Raw genomic sequence first — 21,750 nt, forward strand, 5'->3', positions numbered from 1 at the left:
ATAGCCATAGTGTCTTAAGGTGTTGGGCCACCATGTCCAGTCAAATCACGTCAGTTTTCGTTCGTATAGCGCCAATTCACAACATAAGTTATCTTTAAATATTATTTACAGAGACCCAACAATTCACACCAAGAGGAGCACCAGGTGACAGTGGCAGGGAAAAACTTCCTTTTAAGAGGCAGAAACTTCGAGCAGAAAACCGGACTCAGGGTGGGCTGTCATCTGCCTTGACCGGTTGGGTTGGCAAAGAGAGAGAGAGAGAGAGAGAGAGAGAGAGAGAGAGCGAGCGAGTAAAAGAACAAGACCATGCAATGATAGTAATATTAATAATAGTGAGTAGGGCAGTAACAGCAATAATAATGAAAGTTAATATCAGTAATAATAATAATTATTAATTATAGTAAATTTAGCAAATTTAGCAGCAGGTGTTAAACTGTATCATGAAGGCCCTAGGTGGTTTGAAGTTGCAGATCCAAAGTCTACGGCTCCGGAGGCAGGAGGACCTGCAGAGAGAAACGTGCCACCAGACTAGCTTCAGTTCTCCTTGGTAGTGATTCTCTGAACTCTATCGTAGGGATGAACCCTTTTCTTCCTAAACATATTCCCTCATTTGGTGTTTTGATGATGGTGGTAGAGAGCGCTGTGTAACATGTCGCCTTTCAAAATCTCCCATTAGTGTTGAGTTGGGCTGAGATGTGGTGACTGTGAAAGCAACAGCATGTGATGTTCATCACTCTATTCAAGGGCTCTGACACAAACTTTTCAGTGACCCCTTATGACCCATGGATGGATGCATTATCATCCACTTATTTTTCAGCTTTTTCCTTTAATTTATCACCCGTTTGTAATGTTATAACATTTCTTACTCATACTCATTCTTTACATTTTACATTTAACCCATTTTATTGAAGAATTCAAATTATGCTGAGGACAATTTTTTAGAGCAGGTTCAGATCATTGTGTAGAAATGTCGTTGTGACCATGTTACTGAGTTCCATAGGAGGTGCCCATTGACATCTGTAGAAATAGAAAGCATCAGTACAATGATTGACCTTAAGAAAGTACAGTTAATCAATATCCTATTTAATATGAATTACTGCCAGTGAGGAATGTATGTATGTGCTGTATGTATGTGTTAATGTGAAACTGAAGGATTAGTCACTCACTGCTTCAGCCTCAGCATCCTCACTCAGATATGTGGCTTTAAGTTTGCCATAAAGATCTTTTTTCTTCGTGCATGTCAACATGATCCAGTCAGAAACTACGGGAACCTGAGGTAAAATAATTAAAACACTCAAATTCTGCCTATCATCAGAAAACTTGTGTGTGTGTTTTTTCTCCATGTTGCAGGACTGAACATGTCTACTCACCAAACTGAGGAATGACAATGCTGCACCCAAGTTCACTATAGTTGGTACAATACTAAACTTCCCCGCCTGCAAGATAAAAGAACCACCCCCAAGGTGATGTCAATACAAGGAGAACAAACACTTAGATTAAGATGTTGCGACACAAGATGTATTCAGTCCTCACTGTTCCAAATACAATGACGTCAAACCGGATCCCGTATGCTTTGATTAAGGTCCTGGTTTCCTCTCCATCTGGAGCTTTGTAATATTTGGCGAACCTAAAAGCAATGTTCACTTTTTTCAGTTTCGTCAGCTCCATCCATTTATGATAAGGATGTGTCAGAAATAGTTTTACCTGAAGTTGTATCCAGGGGCCACATTATTGACAGGGTTTTTGTTGTCCAGCCTGTGGAAGCTGTACTTGGGGTAACACTTCCCTGCCCACCAGTCCAGGTCACAGCTCCAGTCAATAATAATGCCAAGGATGCCACCCTTTATAAAGGTGGTGGGAGTAAGTCACACATGTGCAAGTAACAAGAGAGAGTCAAGTCTTAACCTTCAGGTCTCAAGAAAATCAAAGTTACTGTAATGAGAATCAAGAAAGTCAAGTCGAGTCCCTGCTGTAAGTCAAGCAAGACAAGTCAAGTCATTGCTCAGCTCAAGCAAGTCATCAAGCGAGTAAAGTTACAAAATATTCAGATGATCAACCTGTTAGATCAGTTAAAGACAGTGGTCATGAAAAGTTTAGTTTGTTCCACATTAATGAAAACTGTTGCAATCTGACAGATATTTATGTTATATATGTTGTGGCAGAGTCCAGATCTGTGACAGCAGTCACCCACTGCTACAGTTATCATAATCAGTCTTATCATTATCATTCCTCATCCAAGAAGGTTATGTTTTCACACTGACTGTTTATTTTTCTGCAGGATTACCCGAAAAGTCCTTCCTTGTAGGTCGCCAGGTTTGTTGACATCACACTAGAAATCACCTGATCATGTTTCAAAAACAAAATGTAACTTATCAATATCTAGAAAAATGCAAATGTTTAATAAAAAAAAGTCAAGTCCATTTGAGTGATCAGTCAAGTGTCAAGTCATGAAGACCAAGTCAAAGTCAAGTCCAGTCTTTTACCAGTTCTTAGTCAAGCAAGTTCCAAGTCCTCTAATTTGTGACTTATGTCTGACTTGAGTCAAGTCATGCGACTCAAGTCCCCCACCTCTGCTATATACACATACAATAACGTGTGTTTGAGTGCAGACAGACACCGTGATCACTTGTGAAAGACCTGACGACTGAAAGTCAAGGGACATAAGAGATAAACATGTATGGACGGCTACATGATACAATAATGAACATCTTGAAAAGTGGTTGTTATATTTAGTTGTGGTTGTACCTTCACAGCCATGTCTTGAAATTCCTCTCCAGCCTCAGAAACAATGTCTTTGAGGCGGAATATGGGGCAGTCAGGGTCTGTTGCACGGCTGAACTGACACCTCTTCAGGTACGAGGAGTTAATATGTGGCAGTATGTTTCTTCTGGAGGAGGAAGGAAGACATGCATGATATAACCGCGCACAATAACACTGTATGTTTGCATATACTGTACTGATAAGAGCCGACAGCTCTCTACTATTTCTATCTCTTACCTTCGGAAACAGTGCACTGTACTGACCTGTGAAAGTTGAACTTCGGGTATGTTACGCTGTTTTTGATTAACACGGTAAAGTTCTCCGCTGCAGCCAGAAGTGCATGTCTGTGGGACAGGGAAACAACATGTCAAGCAGACCACGATCTACATTGTACTGTACTTTACTTATAAATGAGATAACATTGCATATATTCTCACTGGGGCAGCTCAGTGTCTATTTCAAGAGGGCACCATGAGAGCACTTGGCAGGTCTGGACAGTTGAGGAATAGTTGACACAGAGTCCTGATTGTATACCTGGGTGGAGAATAAATGCCAGCTGCTGTTTGGTGTATGGTATGACATAAATTTACCTGAATCATTTTAGCATTTAAAGCTGATAGATCAAAGGCCTACCATTGCCCCGAGGGTCGCTGTGTCCCTCGGTACAGTCACAGTCATCCGTGCAAATCGCTGATGGACTTGGAAGCTTGAAGAGAAATGGTCACCTGTCAGCACATTAATCAGCGTCCAAAACTGTAGTAACCCCGCTGGCTGTGTGCATGTATGTAACATTTAGATGTGTCACTAAAGTTACTGAAGACATTGAATGTGAATCTGAGACTTGGGCAAAAAGCTTAAACAATTATAGTTCTGAAGTGATTCATGGATTCATTGATTTGAAAAAAAAAATCAGCAAGAAAGTTGATAATGGATAAGACACATGTCACAACTGGAAAAGCACAGGTGTAATTCATACTATTAACAATAGCTTTTTTCCATTCAAGTCTATCAGTAGGCAGTGCCATTTGTTTTGCAAGACAAATCTCGACCTAATGATGGTTCTAAAAGGAAAATTAGGCTCTGTACCACATTTTATGACAATGCTCCCAACAGTCAGGACATTTCACTCAAAACCATAAATGTAAACCTCATGATGGCACAAGAGGAAAAGTCAGAGGAACACCAAAGTCAATATTATTAATAATATTGATTGACCAGGAACAAAGCGATGGACACGTCAGAACGGTAGAGAAACATTTGTTGGTTCTAGCTTTGTAAATGTGAGGATTACATCATCCTCGCGAGGATATTAACAGGGTTTGTATCATTGTTTTGACAAAATGAGCAATTCAAAGATGTAACCTTGAGCTCTGGAAACAAACTTACTCTTCGATATGTATTTGATATGCAAGAATTTACAGATTAATCAGCAATGAAAAGAAATAATTAGCAGCAATATTGAAAGATAAATTACACATTTACCTAAACTGTAATGACATATTGTGAATCAGCAAACCACATCTATGTCTCACCTCAGCACAACGTGTCTGCGTTTGTTCTGGGGTGACAACCATATTTGTCATCACAAAGAAGGAATGGTCACCCTGTTAGACACAAGAGCAGCACAAATGTCACGAGGCAGTGACATACTCAAAGTCATACAGTAGTAAAACACACACGTAATACCTGAGGAGGGATAACGTAGTCAGCCACGTCCCAAAATCGGGGGTCCATGTCAGATGTATTAGTTAAGGCAAAACCTTTCACTTTGGTGGTGACACTGCTGATGACGGAGTCCGTCTCCTGGTAGGCCTTCTGCACCACACACACATACCTGCACGTTTACAGCAGGATCATACGTTAACAATGCAATCACATCACAGGTCACCACACACTTACAACAATAGTTCCTCACTAGTTTAGCTTCACATTCAAATTTCACCAAATACCAAGCCAGTACAATGTTCTGCCACTGATTTTTTCTGTTACTCACCCCACCACATACAGCACCACCAGCAGCTGCGTGAACCTGAACGCACATCCTAACCGTATGCTTGGAATAACCAGTGTTTTTGTTGTTTCATAATCAAACACATAATGCAGACAGCTCTGGCAGCAGCCTGCAGACGTGCTCATCGCTGCACCACGCACCAGTGATGGACTGTGTCATAACGATAAGTGGACATAGCTTATTCAAATCATTGTATTCAAATAATAGTCACTGCATGAACATGTGACTCCTTTTTAAATGTACTGGACTGTGGACATAAAGTATGTTAAAACCCTGTATATTTTCTAGGTAAGTTCAGACTGTACTAATAAATGAGTCAGAGATGATTCAGTGCAGATATAATGTCAGTCTGCACAAAGCTGGTCTGCAACAGTCACACACTAAGAAGATTGTACTTGGGTATTGTAGGGCAGATATGAATGACATCTGGTCAGGTTCTACAACTGTAAATTGGACATTTTGGCTTATTTCAGCACATCGTCACACATATTTACTTCTGATGTTGTAAAATAACAAATAATAACAATTGAAACAGAGTTTGACGTAAGAACTGTCTGCATATTGTGTGGCATCCATCAATTTGAATATTTAAGTTGGTGCACAAGGACAGAGGCTACATGTTACCATATACATGATGGGAAGGGAACATGCCAAATATCACTAACCATGGGTTGTTGATATCACCTGTCACTAACAATCAATAACATAGTGCCACTCAGGACACAAGTTACTGATTTCATGTTGTGAAAGGAGCGTGACAAGAGGGTGAAGCTGTCACTTTAACATGCAGAAAGTGCACTGCTCTGTAGCAGTGACGATACTCAGAGAATACGCTGCAGCAAACACAATGAAACCTTTGTTAAAACAACTCACCACACATTTACCTGCCACTTTCAGATACTCACACTGTAAACTCTAACTGATTAAAAAGCTTGTAAAACCAAGCCTCCACACTGAAGATGGTATAAGCTCAAACATTTATGCTCATTAGTCTTCTGCATTGTAAATAAAAAACACCCCAACAGTGAAAACACTAAAAGATTTCTTTTACTAAAGTCTTATTACTACACAATTTAACATGAGGACTGCAATGTTATCATTTATATTTTCAAAATATTGATAAGCATGTACGTTGGAGAGAAGTGTGCAACGACACGAAGAGTGTGAAACCAACATAGGTTAAAAGTCAGATTTAATTTCATAACACACATTAACTTTCATGAACAGAGGACAGATACAATGTCACTTTAGTCCAATAGTACCTCAGATATAAAGCCTATATAAAAGAGCCAGTTCAGTTCACATAGACACTTTGGCATCCCATTTGTCATTGGTGTAGCTTGCCTTCAATAAAATATTGTTATAACCACCTTCTTTCAAGTTTCTTTTACTTATGGAGTCCTTGTTGTCATATTCACACAGGTAAGACAGAAAACTACAGTAGACTGTATACACAATATACAACTGTATAGTTTCATTTCTGCAATGTTTTTTCATTGGACACATTAGACACAAAGATATGTTAATAAAAGTAAAGATACACAGTCATGATGGTTTGTGTTTCAGTGCTAAATTTTCAAGTATGATATGAAGGCATCTACAATGTACTGTATAAAAAAAAGAAGAAAAAAAGTCCACAGTAATGAAGCTACAGTGAAATGTAGATCAGGAAAACTTCATCTTTCATGTTTATGTTCTCCAGTTTAAGCCATCATTCGAAACCAGCCGTCACGTCTTTTAAAATGCAATCGTTGGCTTAATGCTCCATCTTTGTATAAAGTGTTAAATTTACGATGACTCGTTTCACTGATGTCTCATCCGGGGGAAAATCTGCATCATAAACATTTAAATAACTGATAGTATCCAACAAATCTATTTTAAAAAATGCCCACGGATTTCATATTCGGCTAAAATCAAAGTCAAGCCCCCCATCGTGCAAGGTGCCTTCGTTTGCGTTGTCAAAGCTGTTCTTGCCGTGGATCTGTTTGAGGTGCTTGCGAAGAACTGGCTTATGAGCGAACACCATGTCACAGTAGTTGCAGCGGTGGGGCTTGTCCCCACTGTGCAGGTTAAGGTGATCCAGCAAAGAACACTTCTGAGTGAAGGTCTTACCGCAGATTTTACACTGGAAGGGCTTGATGCCGGCGTGGACGCGCATGTGTCGGTGCAGATTGCCTTTTTGTGTGAAAGTCTTTCCGCACAGGAGGCACATGAAGAGCTTGTGCATCTTGAGGTGGTTGGCGTAGTTCTCCAGCTGGCGGAAGACCCGGGCGCATTTTGGGCACTGGTGATACCACTGCAGAGGCTTGTCGTAGTTCCTCTGGTGCGTGCTGTGTTTGTCTGCAGGAGGGGAGGGAGGAGGGGGGGTGAACGGGTACCCGGCCATGCCAGGTGGAACTGCCATCTCACTGCTGCGACTGTCCACAGTGGAGTTGATGAGCGAATGCTGTGGCTCAGGGGAGTGGAGAGCAGCAGGCGGGCTGGTGGGGAAGTGGCTGGTGATGGAATTTTCTGCTACCTCAGACACAGACTCCACCTTTACTATAGTGATGTCATTCTCCGCCATACCCTGCCTTGGGCGTCTGCTCAAAATCTGGAGAGGGGACTTAGGCTGTATGATCACATCATCATCATCATCCTCGTCATCATCACCGTCACCATTGTTGTCGTCCTCTACCTGATCCACCTCCTCCTCCTCATCCTCCTCCTCCTCTTCCTCCTCCTCCTCCTCCTCCTGATGGACCATCCGCATCTGAGTGCGCTCTTGCTCTCTCTGGGCCTCGGACGATGAACCTTCCTCTTTCTCCCTCCTCACATCCACATCCACATCCACCTTCAGGTGAGGTGCAGCCTGAGGTTTGATGAACTTGCTGAGGGCCTGAGTGCACTGCTCCACAATGTGGCCCATTTGAAGGAAGCTGGCCACTGTCAGGTAATGCACCAGCTCCAGCTCTGGAAACTCCAGCTGGCCTGTGTAGCAGGACAGCAGCAGCTGCCGTCCCACCTCCGCCTCCTGAATCATGGAGATCTGGACTTCCCTGGAGTCCTGCTGAAGGATGAACTGGTCTCTCAAGAAAGAAGAGCCTGCGGCAAACACCACCTTATGACCAGGGACCTCCAGCTGGTTGATACGCACAGTGACATCACAGAACCGTCTCTGGTGTCGTAGAAGGTTCATCTTCTGCAGCATGGAGTCCCCAAACGTGGCGAACCGGAACTGCAGGATCACCTGGTTCTGGGCCATGGTGAACTGGAGGCCAGCAGCAGCTGTGCACCTGTTTAGGACAAATACAGATTGTATAATCTCTCCTAAACGGCTGTACACTATAAATTGTGTCAATTTGAATTAAGTGAATTTGAATCAACTATCAGCAGACAATTTATCATAATACATAATAATAACAAAATTAAAATAAACTATATTTATAAAGCAATTTTCATAGAAGAGATATAGCTCAAAGTGCTTTACAATAAAAAATGAGATAGTAGCATAATAGTAACATAACATAAAATATTTCGCGTAAGAATACACAACTGTTGTCCCTCCACACATTAAACGCATAGGCATAAAAGTTCTTCATATTTTGCTTGAACACAGTGGATTATAATTAAAGACAAAGATCTAATTAATATAACTACCACCACCTGCGTAAATCGCAGCCATGACCTCCATGACCCAATCTTCATCAAACCTAGTGCGTGCTGCTCTCATGGATCAGGTGAGACTGAGCTCACACAACCAGACTCTATTCAAAAATCTGTTTATTTAACACAAACAAGCGCGTCCGTAGTAAGCCCACTGTACACCTTTATGTTTCAATACATCTATTTACGAAAGTCGCTGTCCATTCTCAGCTCGGCGTTCATAAACTCAAAAAAAATGTTAATAAAAAAGATTTAATTAAATCAACTTTTATTGCTGGCGCTAAACTAGCGTTGACCAGTCAGGCTCACTGAGACGTTGCCGAGCAACGTAAGCTAACAAGACGAAATATCGTTGAATAATGCTTACAGCTCAACGTTGAATTACATTAAATTGTTAAATAACTTCTAATAGATATAATGTTGGTACGGTTTGCAGATAAACAAGACGTTCATGTAAACTGTTTAATTATAAGCGGGGGTTTCCACTTTTGTTTTCGCTGTCCGAGTTGACTGCCCTATGGCCGCCTCGAAACTAGCTTAGCACTACCGGTAATGTAACATTTAATTACTGGCTCTCTGGACGAAAAGGTGTAGCCTGTGTCTTACTCTGTGGGTTACAGCAATAGAAAAGTTATCTAGTACAAAGCGACCCTCCATACTTAAAGTTAGCTGTACCCATGTCAACAGTAAATTACAAATCGCCTCCGTATGTCGCTTTGGCCTACTCCCCCACTCTTTAGCGAACATCTCAGGCTCTCTGCTAACGTACAGCCCCGTAGCTAACCGACTAGCTACTGTATGTTTTTTCTGTAGTTGACACTGTAATAAGTGCTTTGTACCTGTTAACCCGTCTAAACAAGCCCGTTAAAGAAGGTTTGTTATCGGTGGGATACTGACCTGTGTTGTGTGGATATGAACGCGCTGCTCCGGATGCAAAACCCATTTAAAGGCCCAGTACAAATGCACCTCTCATACTCCCCCTCCACTCCTTTCAGCTGCTTATCATGAACAGATTCTTTATTTTTTTTTATTTATTAGTAATGTCTCCCCAGTAGTGCCTAGTAGTAGTTTCTGCCATGTTTGCTTCTCCCCTACCATAAGCTACATTTATCACTTTATTATCATGTACTTTTAGAGCCGTCTTTGCAAGTTTCTCCGCGTGGTAATTTCAACATTAATTTCCAACAAAACTGTACCTCTTCCCCATCCTGTGTAATCTTAAGAGCAGTATGTGTAATTTCTACTTGGAGATTTGTATTGATGACAAATTCCTTGTTCTATCTAATGAAGACCAAAAATGATTACAATAGTCTCTTCAAAAAATACAGTTTGTCTGTCAGTCTATAGGAGATACATTGACATTAAACTGAGGTGTAAATTACTCATAATTCAAATGACCAGTGCTGAGGGGTCACACAGACATTACTTAATTTTAATCACAATTAAAAAAAGGTTGGCTAAATATATAACTAAGACACGACTCATCCTGATTTAAAGCATTAATTTACGCATTAATTAATCTGCAGCTGAATGATATAAGGGGCCTAGAGGTCTTCGGTAGCCCTGGGACATGCAGAGGATTTAATTTGGTCAGAACTGGTTTTGTTTGGTTGGTTTCAGGAGGTCCACAGTTTGACACAAGTTTGTCCCTTCACCCAGCTCTGACAGAGCCAGGAGACTGATGCAAGGTGGGACCTCTGACCAAGGGAGAGGAGGGAGCTTCAGGTTTAAGTTTGGTCAGGTCTGCTCTTTATTAATATAAAAGCCTAAACAGTCTCTGACATAACCATGTGTGTAAATGTGATCTTACTGCCTAGCGTGTTGTATGTGAGGCAGTGAGGAGGATTTATCTCACACATAGAGATTGATGCTTCAGACAGCATTGTTGCTAAAGGCAGAGACAAGGTTTACTATTATTATTATTTACAAAATGTACAAAATTATGAGTAGAAAATCAAGACATGTATTTCATAGATCATCAAGCACTGAAGGGTGTCATGTCCTCCTGAAAAACCTAAAAAATGACAGAAACAAACAAGTTATTAAACCATATTTAGGTCATATTTTTAGGTCAGTATTTGACATGGACTATACATTTTTGTGTTTTGCTGTGTGGGTGTATTACTTTTAGGAGGTTTATAGTCAAATGTCATCCATTATAGGCTCTATCCAATTGGTGACATGCTAAAACATAATTCCGTTGTGTATTTATATGCAATGACAACAAAGAATCTATCTATCTTATTATTTAAAATTGTAGTCAGTTACTAAATCCACTGTAATACCCACATTCATTGATCAGTTACTTTTGTTAAATACTGTACTTCATTTTTTTTATTTTGTCAATGTTAAAGAAGATTAACTCAAGTCCTTAGTTCCAACGGTTGATCAATGGTTACAGGCATGGTCAGACAGAATGCAATTACAATTGGCCCTGTGTTTAATAATGTAAATTATAAATGGTATCATTTGATCACACATATATTCAAGCTTTGAATTAGTATGAGACCACTGATTCATTAATTAACTATCTGAAATGTATACTGTGTATCTTCCATACCAGATGCAACTGTATCCAACCAAAATGGCCAAGGCCACCAGTCCTACTGACGCAGCAGCTGACAGCGATGAAACCTTCAGGACATAGGATGTACCTGGAACAAGGACATGTTTTATGTGAGTAGTTTGTACTGAAGCACTTTCTATATTGTTTTGCATTTTAAATTACTTTCCTGTGTTACACCACAGCAGTTGGGTGATTTAGGCAGTGAATTACCTCCTATTTTAGCCCACAGGACACAGGAACTTTTTAAAGCCTAGGAGAGAAAACAATCATATATTTTAATAAGTCTGCTGCAGTTTCCCAGTCAACACATTTTTATGCTGTATAATAATTATTTCACCCACTGTTTTCCAGTGACTGACAGCTCGTAAGATGATATAATAGTTCCTGCCATTCTCCAGTGGTGCATTATAGAAGCCTCCATAGTAGAGTCCATCCCCAACAGTAAAGTTCATCTCTGTCCCGACCTGTGTGAGGCGGATCTGAGCAGTTATGTACTCTGATGAGGATTTGCTTTTTCTTGAGGGGTCTGGGCGTCCAGGACTGGAACAATCAAACAGCATGATCTCCTCTATAGGAAGCACAAACACTTGGTACAAGCTGCCAAAAGAAAAAAAAATCATCTTGAACATTCTCAGTAAAACATTTTAACTTGAGTATATAATGTCCATATTAATGTTGGCATTTGAATAATTAGATATTAGAATTTAGATAAACTATGATCTCATTTACGTAAAGTAATCAAGCCAGCACATCACAACTGAAAAAAATGAAATATAATAGGTTTATTAGTATCATCATGTCACTTCTCAATGGCTTTATATTCACTTACAAATTATTAGGCTACTATCCATATGGTCATAAATAAAGATATGTTGACACATGAGTGACATAAAGGTAATGTGTCACATGCATGAAAGTGATGTGAATGTGAATCAACTGATACTGGATTTTGTGGAAGATACTCTTTTCGATGTTTGTGAGTTTAAAAATTCTACTTATAATATATCTTTGGAAATTTCTTAAAACATAAACACATAAACAAACAAACTGGACACGGATCCCTTGGTCTGTTTTTAAAGGACTGTGACCAGGAGTATACATATTAAACTTAACATTTTACAGTGTAGAAATCAACTTGTCAGTGCTCTGTGGTGGACAAACTGTGTAAAGGTGATACTGTTTCTAAATGATCTCAAATCTACTTTGGCTTTTCTGTACTGACTTTTCTTGTTAGTTATCAGCTGACATATTCACTGATAAATGCAATATATTAATATGCCAGCTGATATGCCTGGCTGATTTACCAGTCTAACTCTAACTCTGCTTTTCTGTGTTGTTTGTGTAACAGTGAATGTCATAGAGACGTAGTGAGACATTGAGTTTAGCCATGAAAACTGGTTCGAGACTGATTTGATATTCAAGCATGTTCAGTGTAGCAGTGTGAATGTGTGAATGTGTTATGAACAAGCTTTATAAATTAGATGCATTAGATTCAAAGTATGAAGGTGCATGACTGTCTATTTGTTTCATTTCCTGCTATATAAGAGTCACATACTGTCCCGGGCCATCTTGGTTGTTACCTTATTGGGTCCAGTGTGTTGGCTGATCTGCGTAGCCTCAAAGTTGGTACTGGAGTCTCAAATTCTCTGTAGTAAACAACTGGTGCTGGAGGTACTGTCAAAGGTTATTGTGTTTAATGTGGATTGCTCAATATAAAGAAAAAATAATATATCATTATATCATTCCCAGTGCAGTGCAGTAATGGGAGCTGGTGGTACAGTGATACCTGGTAAACTGGTGTTAGTGGTGATGGTGGCTGTGAATCTGGCAGATACTGCAGTGATGGAGATGCTGTAGTTTGTGACTGGAAGCAGGTTGAGACAGAGCTCCAGCTGGTCGGCCTTGGAGCTCAGAAGCCGCTTCCTCTTATCATGAAAAGAGCTCTGGTAGTCTCTGGATCCTACGTACGTCACCTGGAATGGTTACATGTAATGTGGCATCAGTCAGGATCACAATATGACTGAAAACACCTTTTCCCTATGCTGACAATTAAGTAGAAATAATCCTCAAAGATAAATACAGCAGCTGCAGCGAGAGAAGGATGATGACATGTCCTGTTACCTTGTAATCTTCTGGATCCTCCTCGTACTTCTCTGCTTTCCAATGCAAACATTTTTCATTGAGAATATTCAGGTGATTGATAGGTGGCTTTATTTCTGTAAGAGATGTAGGAATGAAAAGAGTGACCAATCATTTGTCATTAAATATATCATCCCTTGACAAATACATTCTAAATGCAAACAAGCATCACACCCATTGAGCAGCTTTTATTTTTATTCAATTAAATCTTTTAATGAACATCAGCCTACATATGTTCTTTTACTCACCTATACATCTCAGAGTAGCTTCCTGCCACACCCCAGAGACGCCACACACAGAGACATTACTGCCCCTCCAGCTGTGATACCCCTCCACACAGCGGTGGATCACTACACTTCTTTTATGCCACACCACCTCTGAGTTGGCAAGGAAGGGAACCGTGCCACATTTAGCTGAAAAAAATATAGTGGCACTCAATGACTGATTACCTCAAAAACAGCAGCACCCAGAGAGAAACCCAAAGCATAAAATCACACATCTGCATGTCTGCCCTAAAACACACATACAACACTGAGCATTTATCGTTTAATACGTATTTAACGTATCAGTGACACATAATGACTGAACTGTTGAATAGATGAATGCTCATGTATAAGGATGATCACTGTACCTTGGCACTTTACAGATATTTTTCCCCACTCTCCTGATATTGAACACACTGACATATTATTTCCACTCTCCAGGTAAAATCCATCCACACACTCATACAATACCACGCTGCCCGGTCTGCTGGTGTGGTCCCACAGGAGGTTAGTATGGGGGAGGATTAGTGGGGGACCGCAGCTTATTTCTGCACACAGACATGAGTTAGCACAAACTGTGGATTCACACATTCAAATCCTGACTGCTGCAAAGAGGAGATCACTTTTACTGTATTAATATGCTTTTCTCATGTTGGGTTACTTCTTCTTTTCAGTATTGGAGCAATGCACAAATACATGAATTTTGCATGCATTTGTAAATATGGCTACAAATATTCTAATGTTAAAAAAATCAATGAATAAAAAAAAGAGAATCAGTATTTTTTTTCAGTATATCTATGATCAACACCTTCACACCATAGATCAATATCCTCCCACTGTCCATTCTCTCCACATACTGACGAGTTTCTCAGGCCCCTGGTGTGATATCCTTCATCACACTGGTAATACACCACGCTGCCAATGTGCGATGTGCCATCCCATAGTGTTTTAGAATGAGGTTTAAACACAGGCTCCTGACAGTTGATTTCTATAACAGAAACACAGCAAATCATTATGGGTAGTTTAATAGATGTTCAAATGTGGCAAGTTTAGACACAATTCCCATGTCTTAGCTTAAAAGTGTTTCAATGACTTTCAGGGCAGATGAATGTCATTATCACCTTGACAGAGCAGAGAGGCCTCATCCCATTCTCCACTGGCAGAACAGACTGATACATTTCCCTCTCCAACACTGCGATATCCAGATTTACACTGGTAAACAACTTGAGAGCCCACAGTGGAAATGTTATCCCACAGCATGACTGAATGAGGGATGGGTGGGGGCGCACCACATCGAACCTCTACAGGGACGGAAATGACATCATTTAACTGGTTATTATTTGACTCTGGACAACACGAGAAGAAAGTAATACTAACCACAGTGCTGACAGTATTTTAATAATATGGAGCAAGTTGTTACCTTTGCATGAGATGTTTGGCTTTGTCCAGAGACCATCAGCTGTGCACAACGACACATTATTTCCTTCACTGTGATAAAATCCTATTTTACAGTAGTAAGTCACTGTGCTTCCAGGGGTGGAGCTGCCACTGCACACTTGCCCAGTGTGTGGCAGTAATGGAGGATCCCCACATGATATCTCTGGGACAGGAAATACAACATAAAACATATCGAGTTCAAGTTTTTTATCCCCGTAAATTCTTAACAATTCCACATCCACTCCATTCAACACTTATTACGCATTTCACTTATGCTGACTGTGGACTCTGTGGGCATGCACACACTATTCAGACAGGATAAGTAAAAACACAGTTTCATCTGTCTCATACACTGATTGAATTACCTTGACATGACAGAGCTGGGGATGTCCACTGACCGTTTTCATTACAGACTGATACATTATGTCCTCCTTTGCTAAAAAAGCCTTTTTTACAGAAGTAGTACACGGTGCCTCCAGGAGCCGTGTTACCGTTCCACTCACGCTCAGTGGATTCACTTACAGGAGGACTTCCACACAAAGTCTCTACAAGGAACAACATACACCACAAACTTGTACACTGGAATTCAGATTCATTCACTTTAGTTTCAGGAAATTTAAAACGTAAACAGAAGGACAAAGATACAATATCTGTTTGGCAAACCTCTAAAATGAAATGATAGAGCTGTGACTGTACCTTGGCAGAGCACAGGCGGCTCTTCCCACTGTCCAGCAGAAGTACAAATGGAGACATTTCCCTTTCCAACATTATGATAGCCAGAGTTACAGTGATAAACCACCTCAGTGCCAATCCTTGAACTCTTATTCCACAGCATATGTGAGTGAGGGAGGGCAGGGGGCGAGCCACAGTCAACCTCTGAGAACCAAAGTGACATGCGGCATGAAGTAAGTCATGAGTCTGGAGCCATGCTAGCAGCTCTGTGAGGCTGTACTCAGGCACAGCCCTGCACTGAACTAAATGCTAATTCCCAATGGCGATGCTAACATGCTGATGTTTATCAGGTGTAATGTTTTCCAGGTTCTTTACCTTAGTTTAGCATGTTAGCATGCTAACATTTGCTTATAAGCACTTAAGTCCAGCTGAAGCTGATGGACATCTCATTAGTTTTGCAGGTGTTTGGTCATGAACCAAAGTATTAGACAAATTACAAGTATGACCTGATAATGACACAAGATTTAAAGTTAAGAGATCATTTAAGTATTCACAGTTCATCCTGACGTCACAGTTCACCAAATGTCGTGGCAGTCCATCGAATGCTTGTTGAGATATTTGATGGAGTCTGGAATAAAGTGTTGCACAGACACTGTCATCCATAGACAGAGGCCACTAGCATGGCTAAAGATATTACATATGATTATTATTGACAGTTTGACAGTTTACTGATAGTTTATAAAGGTATAGATTTAAGATCACATAATGTTATGTATTTCACCTTTACCTTAGAGGCATTTAAATGACTGTCACGAAACCCAGAAAATCAAAACAATCAAATACACACTACTTTGTGGATGATGAATGTTATGAGCCCCAAAGCTTAGAGAAAACAAAGTTCAGTCTCCGTGTCCTGATGACTGACCATGAAGGGTTAGTGTGAGAAGAGGAAGTTATAGAGAGAGAGACTTTATCTAAAATAGTTTTTTGTTACCTTCACAGACCATTGTTGATCCTCTCCACAGTCCATTAGCTCCACACACAGAGATGTTGTCTCCACTCACCCAAATGAAGCCTTCATCACAGACAAATGTGGCTTCGTTGCCGTATGTGGTTCCTGTGAAGGACAACAGCACCGTGTCCTCCACTGAGGCAGGCTGGCCACAGTCAACCACTGAGTGAGGCCAGAACATAAAACACTAGATTTTAGATCCAGCTTTTCCACATTCAGGACAAGAAAAAGTAAATGAACCTTTTGTAATTATCTGCATTTATGTATAAGTTTGTCTTAAAATATGGTCAGATCTTCATCTAAGTTACAATTATGAACAAACACAATTTATTTTAACTAATGACACACAAATGATTGTGTTGTTCTTGTCCTTATAGAAAACATAATTCAACAGTCAAAGTTTGTATTGGTATGTGAATTCCTTGGCTAATGACAAAAGCTAATTGGAGTCTAGTTCATGGAACAATACTGGAGGTTTCGGTTACATCTTTGAATTTTAAAACATTTAGAGTTTGATGTTGCAAAGAAGAAAAAAGACATCTCAGGAGACTTAGGATCAAGAACTGCTGATTTGAATAAAGCAGTAGGAGGGTTATAAAGTCTAAAAGAGTTTAGATGTTCATCAGTCCACTGATTTCGTACTGTGACTGTGGTGTAAAAAAAACAACCCAAAGGTGAAGATGGGTGGAGGGAGCATCATGAATTAAGGCTTTGCTGTGCCTGGACCTGCTCGACATCATCGATGGGAAAATGAATTCCTAAGTTTATCAAGGAATCCTACAGAGTAATGTCAGGGTGGCTGTTCACCTGCTGAGGCTCAGGAGAAGCTGAGTGATGCAGCAGAACAACTAACCCTAAACATCAGAGTAAATATGCTACAGAATGAAAATCCACCTTTGGAGTGACCGAGTCAGAGCCCAGACCTTAATCCAGTAGAGATGCTGTAAAATGCCCTGAAGAGAGCTGCTCACAACAGAAATCCTATGTCATACGTCTGAGCTGAAGCTGTTCTGTGGGAAGAATGGTCAAAAATTCCTCCTGAACGTTCACATTTACTTACTTTACCCACCAGCCACGTGAACACTTGGCTGTGTTCACTCGAAAGAGTCCATAGTTTCCATGTTATTAGCTCAAGCACATTGTGTTTGTCTACACCTGTGACTTAGATGAAGATCAGATCACATTTTATGATCAGTTAATGCAAAAAACCAGGTCATTCCAAAGAGTTCACATAGTTTGACACTATGATATATAACGTATAATGCCATTAATGCAGTTTTACCTTTGCAGGAAGCTTTGTCTGTGTCAGGATGAAAAGGCTCGGTTCCATTGTGGACTCGGTATCCCAGCTGACAGCTGCACTCAAAGCTGCCCTCTGTGTTCCTGCACTGACCTCCCTCTCCACACTGCCCTGAGATCCCACACTCGTCAATGTCTGCAGAGCCAACGAGAGTACGTGAATTAAAAACACTAAAGTGATCCATTTTGTAGAGGTCCAAACACTCATTTCAGAAACAGTCACTGCACTGCAACGATTTATTTAAAAGATTACGTGTATCTTTTGATAATAACTAGAGTCTGTAAATCATTTACATTCAGTTGTAAGCTTTTGAAGGGCTGTAGTAAAATCATAACAAAATGCATCACATTATGTCTGTGAGACTCTATGGGTGTATTTATGTTTCACCTGTTGTGGCTCCCTTCTGGAGGTCACACTGTACAGGTTTTGGCCCGGGCCTTCAACAGCCCTGTAAAAAGCTCCAGCCTACACTCACCCTGGCAGTGGGTTCCATCATTTGGGATGAAGACGTCCATGTTGTTAGAAGGGCTGTAGCCAGACAGGCACTTACAGAAGTAGCTGCCATATGTGTTGTGGCATGTGGTGTGCTGCCCACAGATCCTACTGGCTCCTATCTGACACTCATCTTTATCTGGAAGAAAACAAAAACATTTATTATATTTAAACTTAGAAGAGAAGGAGCTGAAACATTTTCCTCTTTGTCCTTAAGCTGTATCATTGATTTTTGCTTATGCAAGTGGCATAGTTTGAGGGATGGCAATGTCGGACTGTCAATCTGCCACTTTGGTGCAGAAATATCTAACAACAAAAATCTATAACAGCTATGAAATGGACTGCCATGAAAGTTTTCATGGTTCCTAGATGATGGATCCTGTAGGCTCTTGTTTTGGCCCCTTTGGAAACAAGCTGTGAACGCAACATTGACATCACCTTAAAAAATTGATATGTTGAACACATTAGCAAACTGTGGCCTAACACATCAAACATACATGGAGCAACATTTGCGTTAATTTGGAGATGTGTTGTTTGTCGTAATTGTGTCTTTGCACCGACTCCATAGGGAAGTTTCTGGATCTTTAGCTGCTAAATGCTCCACCATGTTCACCAGGGAGTCACTAACTTTTGCATGTGTATTGTTTGGTGTGGAGCAGGTGGTAAACCGGTGGTCGAGCTTTTTTGCTGAAAACATCCCCACCCCCAAGAAAACTGTTTGTTGCCTCTTGAAACACTAATGTGGATACTGAACCAAAACCACAGAGTCATTGTTAATATCAAATATGAATTAGAGCAGTATTAAGGAGTGTTATAATAATATATTATAATATAATAGAACTCCCTTGAATAACTTTTCAATGAAATCTTTAAAAACTGATTTGTCATTAGACAAAAATTAGAGGTTGAGACTTACTTGACATGATAAATAAACAAAGACAAAACGACATTTCTTCTTACCTTGACAGTATGTTCTTCCATTTCCAACAAACCCGTACTTGCAGTTACAAACTTTGCCTGAGCCGTCTGCCTTGTCGTCACATCTGGCGTTAGTGTGGCAGGTGGCACACACATCCAGAGTTTTGCCTGCTGTTGGCACACCTGAGAGGACAGAGAGAGCGCCAGTCAGTCAGTCTCTTCCACCATTCCCCAGTGAATGAATAGGAACCAAATGGGAGTGATGGGAGGAAAATTGTCATCTGTATTTTTACCTGCAAAGACAAAGAGCAGAAACACCACGATCATTGTGCTGTTTCTCCGCTCAGTCCTCTGTGAATCGTCCTGTCCTCCTCTTTACTTCACTACACACTCGGCCTCCTCATCCTCATCTTCCTCTTTTCATTCTTCGCTTCCGTCTCGTGGACCACGGTGACGCTGAGCGTGCTTGATAACCAGGATTGGGAGGACTCTGTGAGTGGGTGAGCTCGGGTCACTGGGAGAAATGACTTGTTTTCTCAATGGTCTTCCAGCCGCCTGTGGTTTTTGTGGCTTCATCTGTCGCTCTCTGACAGTCAGTTAGTCAGTTGTGTTGATGACACACTCAGTGCTCACTCTGCTCAACCGCACACCCATGTTGCTGGGCTGATAACGGCTATATTTAGCCTGACGAAAGTGCTGGACGCCCCTTCACAAACATTTATTAATAAATAACTGTGTCATTCAGAAACACATTAAACTCACCATTACTATGCGTGTAAAAAATGACAGGAAGGTAAGGCTCTTAATTTACATGATGTAGACACTACTATTAAATACAACTTAATATTAATGAATGGCACTGCTATTGTAGACACATGCCATTAGTGAACATCATGCTGCAGCTTAACCTTTGTCCAGTGCATTTAAAATACTTTTTTAATGTATCAATTAATGATTAAGGTGGCTCAATTAATCCTTTATTATAATCCACAAACATATAACCGGTGCTTTAAGTCCTCCTTCGTCCTACCACAGGGTCTATATTGGTGCTGGGGGGATGTCAGTTGGTGTGTCGTGGGAGGGGGAGATAAGTCTGCTGAGCTGCTATCTCTCTGCCCAGCAGGGTCCTAACTGGGGTCTCACTGTCACTCAAACCAGCAAGCTGCCGCCTCACACCAGCGCCTTCTGGACTGGACTGATTAACCCTGGTGTGATCCTCAGAGCAGCCAGACTAGAGGGTATGTCTTTGTGTGGACCCAAATCTGACCAGAACCGGACAGGATACAGTGTAAACACAAGTTGTTTCAGGGAGCTAAGGTTATTCATCCTGCACTGTGTCTATTCCCGCTCTTTATATTTGTGTTTACTATTTCAGTTAGAAACGCTGACTGATTGTAGAGTTAGATCAAATCTCTGCTCTTCGAAGAAGCTCTCAAACACGGCAACATTAGTTTTGTTTGAAGAATTATACTCTTTAATAAAATCATATATGAACATTATTTTTATTACCAACATACCAAAACTAGAGCACATACAGACGCAGTGTGACAGGTTATAGTGGCCGTTCTGTCCCCTACATGAATATGATTGGAGGTTTACGGCTCAGCTGGTTGCCACACGTCTTTGAACGAGCCAGTGATTGAGAAGGCATGAATGAAACAGCTGATTCCAATTAGCTAATGAAAGCTTGACCTATCGCTGTCCCTCATAGACCTGAGATGCATCTCTTCCTCTGCAACACAGGATTTTAAAATCTGTTACATCTCATGACTTGAAAGTGTGAACCAGCCTCAAAGCAAAATCGTGTGGTGCAGGTCGTCAGTCACAGTTCAGTCCTGCTTTCCCCAGAAGAAGTCAGGCTTCACATGGATTTGGGATTTTCTTAAAGGAGTGCTGTGAAACAAAGGGTCATCAGGGAGATTCAGCTCAGTTGGCCCCTCTCTCTCCCCTGGCTTCCACCCTGTTGCTTTGTTGCATTTAGTTTGTCTTTATGTTCACTTCCCCCTTTAGTTATGTAAAAGAACTAACAACATACAGCATGTTTAGTGTGTGGTCCCGGGTTGTGACCCTCACCAAGCACATTGTTTGTAACCTCTCTTTGAGGTTTGACAAACATGTTAAACGTATTTTCCTTCCTCATAAAACAAAACTGATATTTTGAATATTTAAAATCGTTGGTTGATTGCTTCTCTTCTTTGCGTGTTAGCGCCACCAGCTGTTGATCCATGGAATAGCATAGCACCAGTACTGACATTGCATTCATTGCATTTGGGCAATGAGTGACAACCTGCCCATAGAAGCATTACTCCATAGTGCAGCTAGAGGCCAACAACTGGCCGTGTACCTTCAAATGCAGGATCCAGTTAAACCTGAACAAAGATGGCTGGACCCACTCATTACATAACACTTTAGCTTCATGATCATTATTATATTTTACAGTAATGTTGTGGACAGAGTTATTCCACATCCCATGGCTAAACAAATAATCTAACTACACACAAAATCTGGTAATTGGAGTTTCCTTTATTTGATGTT

General features: G+C 40.7%; 3 protein-coding genes across 9 annotated transcripts; all 3 read right to left on the reverse strand.

The window, feature by feature from the left end:
- Nucleotides 1-836: 836 nt before the first annotated feature.
- Nucleotides 837-4,910, reverse strand: p2rx4b (purinergic receptor P2X, ligand-gated ion channel, 4b). Its single transcript, XM_056376364.1, has 12 exons — nucleotides 4,754-4,910; nucleotides 4,447-4,594; nucleotides 4,293-4,364; nucleotides 3,394-3,466; nucleotides 3,198-3,294; nucleotides 3,024-3,104; nucleotides 2,746-2,887; nucleotides 1,705-1,841; nucleotides 1,534-1,627; nucleotides 1,371-1,436; nucleotides 1,167-1,271; nucleotides 837-1,017 (listed from the first exon to the last, which is right to left on the reverse strand). The coding sequence occupies exons 1-12, from the start codon at nucleotides 4,894-4,896 to the stop codon at nucleotides 985-987; spliced, it is 1,191 nt and encodes a 396-aa protein (XP_056232339.1). The 5' UTR covers nucleotides 4,897-4,910; the 3' UTR covers nucleotides 837-984.
- A 1,036-nt stretch (nucleotides 4,911-5,946) lies between these two features.
- On the reverse strand, nucleotides 5,947-10,159 carry zbtb26 (zinc finger and BTB domain containing 26). Of its 2 annotated transcripts, none has more exons than XM_056375891.1 (2): nucleotides 9,314-10,159; nucleotides 5,947-8,046 (listed from the first exon to the last, which is right to left on the reverse strand). In XM_056375891.1, the coding sequence occupies exon 2, from the start codon at nucleotides 8,013-8,015 to the stop codon at nucleotides 6,669-6,671; it is 1,347 nt and encodes a 448-aa protein (XP_056231866.1). In that variant the 5' UTR covers nucleotides 8,016-8,046; nucleotides 9,314-10,159; the 3' UTR covers nucleotides 5,947-6,668. The 2 variants fall into 2 exon arrangements, with proteins under 2 accessions (XP_056231866.1, XP_056231867.1); XM_056375892.1 differs by lacking the exon at nucleotides 9,314-10,159 and adding an exon at nucleotides 9,256-9,294.
- Nucleotides 10,160-10,298: 139 nt separating this feature from the next.
- Nucleotides 10,299-19,866, reverse strand: susd1 (sushi domain containing 1). 6 transcript variants are annotated; one of them, XM_056375885.1, is made up of 19 exons: nucleotides 19,509-19,865; nucleotides 19,258-19,398; nucleotides 18,281-18,436; nucleotides 17,788-17,940; nucleotides 16,488-16,667; nucleotides 15,518-15,697; nucleotides 15,187-15,366; nucleotides 14,805-14,984; nucleotides 14,506-14,685; nucleotides 14,193-14,372; nucleotides 13,753-13,932; nucleotides 13,370-13,534; nucleotides 13,104-13,198; nucleotides 12,769-12,955; nucleotides 12,563-12,656; nucleotides 11,324-11,522; nucleotides 11,193-11,232; nucleotides 10,977-11,070; nucleotides 10,299-10,430 (listed from the first exon to the last, which is right to left on the reverse strand). In XM_056375885.1, exons 1-19 carry the CDS (start codon nucleotides 19,540-19,542, stop codon nucleotides 10,412-10,414), a joined length of 2,637 nt encoding a protein of 878 aa, XP_056231860.1. In that variant the 5' UTR covers nucleotides 19,543-19,865; the 3' UTR covers nucleotides 10,299-10,411. The 6 variants fall into 6 exon arrangements, with proteins under 6 accessions (XP_056231860.1, XP_056231859.1, XP_056231861.1 ...); XM_056375884.1 differs by having other exon boundaries at nucleotides 11,324-11,579; nucleotides 19,509-19,862; XM_056375886.1 differs by lacking the exon at nucleotides 15,187-15,366 and having other exon boundaries at nucleotides 11,324-11,579; nucleotides 19,509-19,861.
- Nucleotides 19,867-21,750: the final 1,884 nt, after the last annotated feature.

The sequence above is a fragment of the Seriola aureovittata genome, chromosome 5 (assembly GCF_021018895.1).
Source record: "Seriola aureovittata isolate HTS-2021-v1 ecotype China chromosome 5, ASM2101889v1, whole genome shotgun sequence".
Lineage (NCBI taxonomy): Eukaryota > Metazoa > Chordata > Actinopteri > Carangiformes > Carangidae > Seriola > Seriola aureovittata.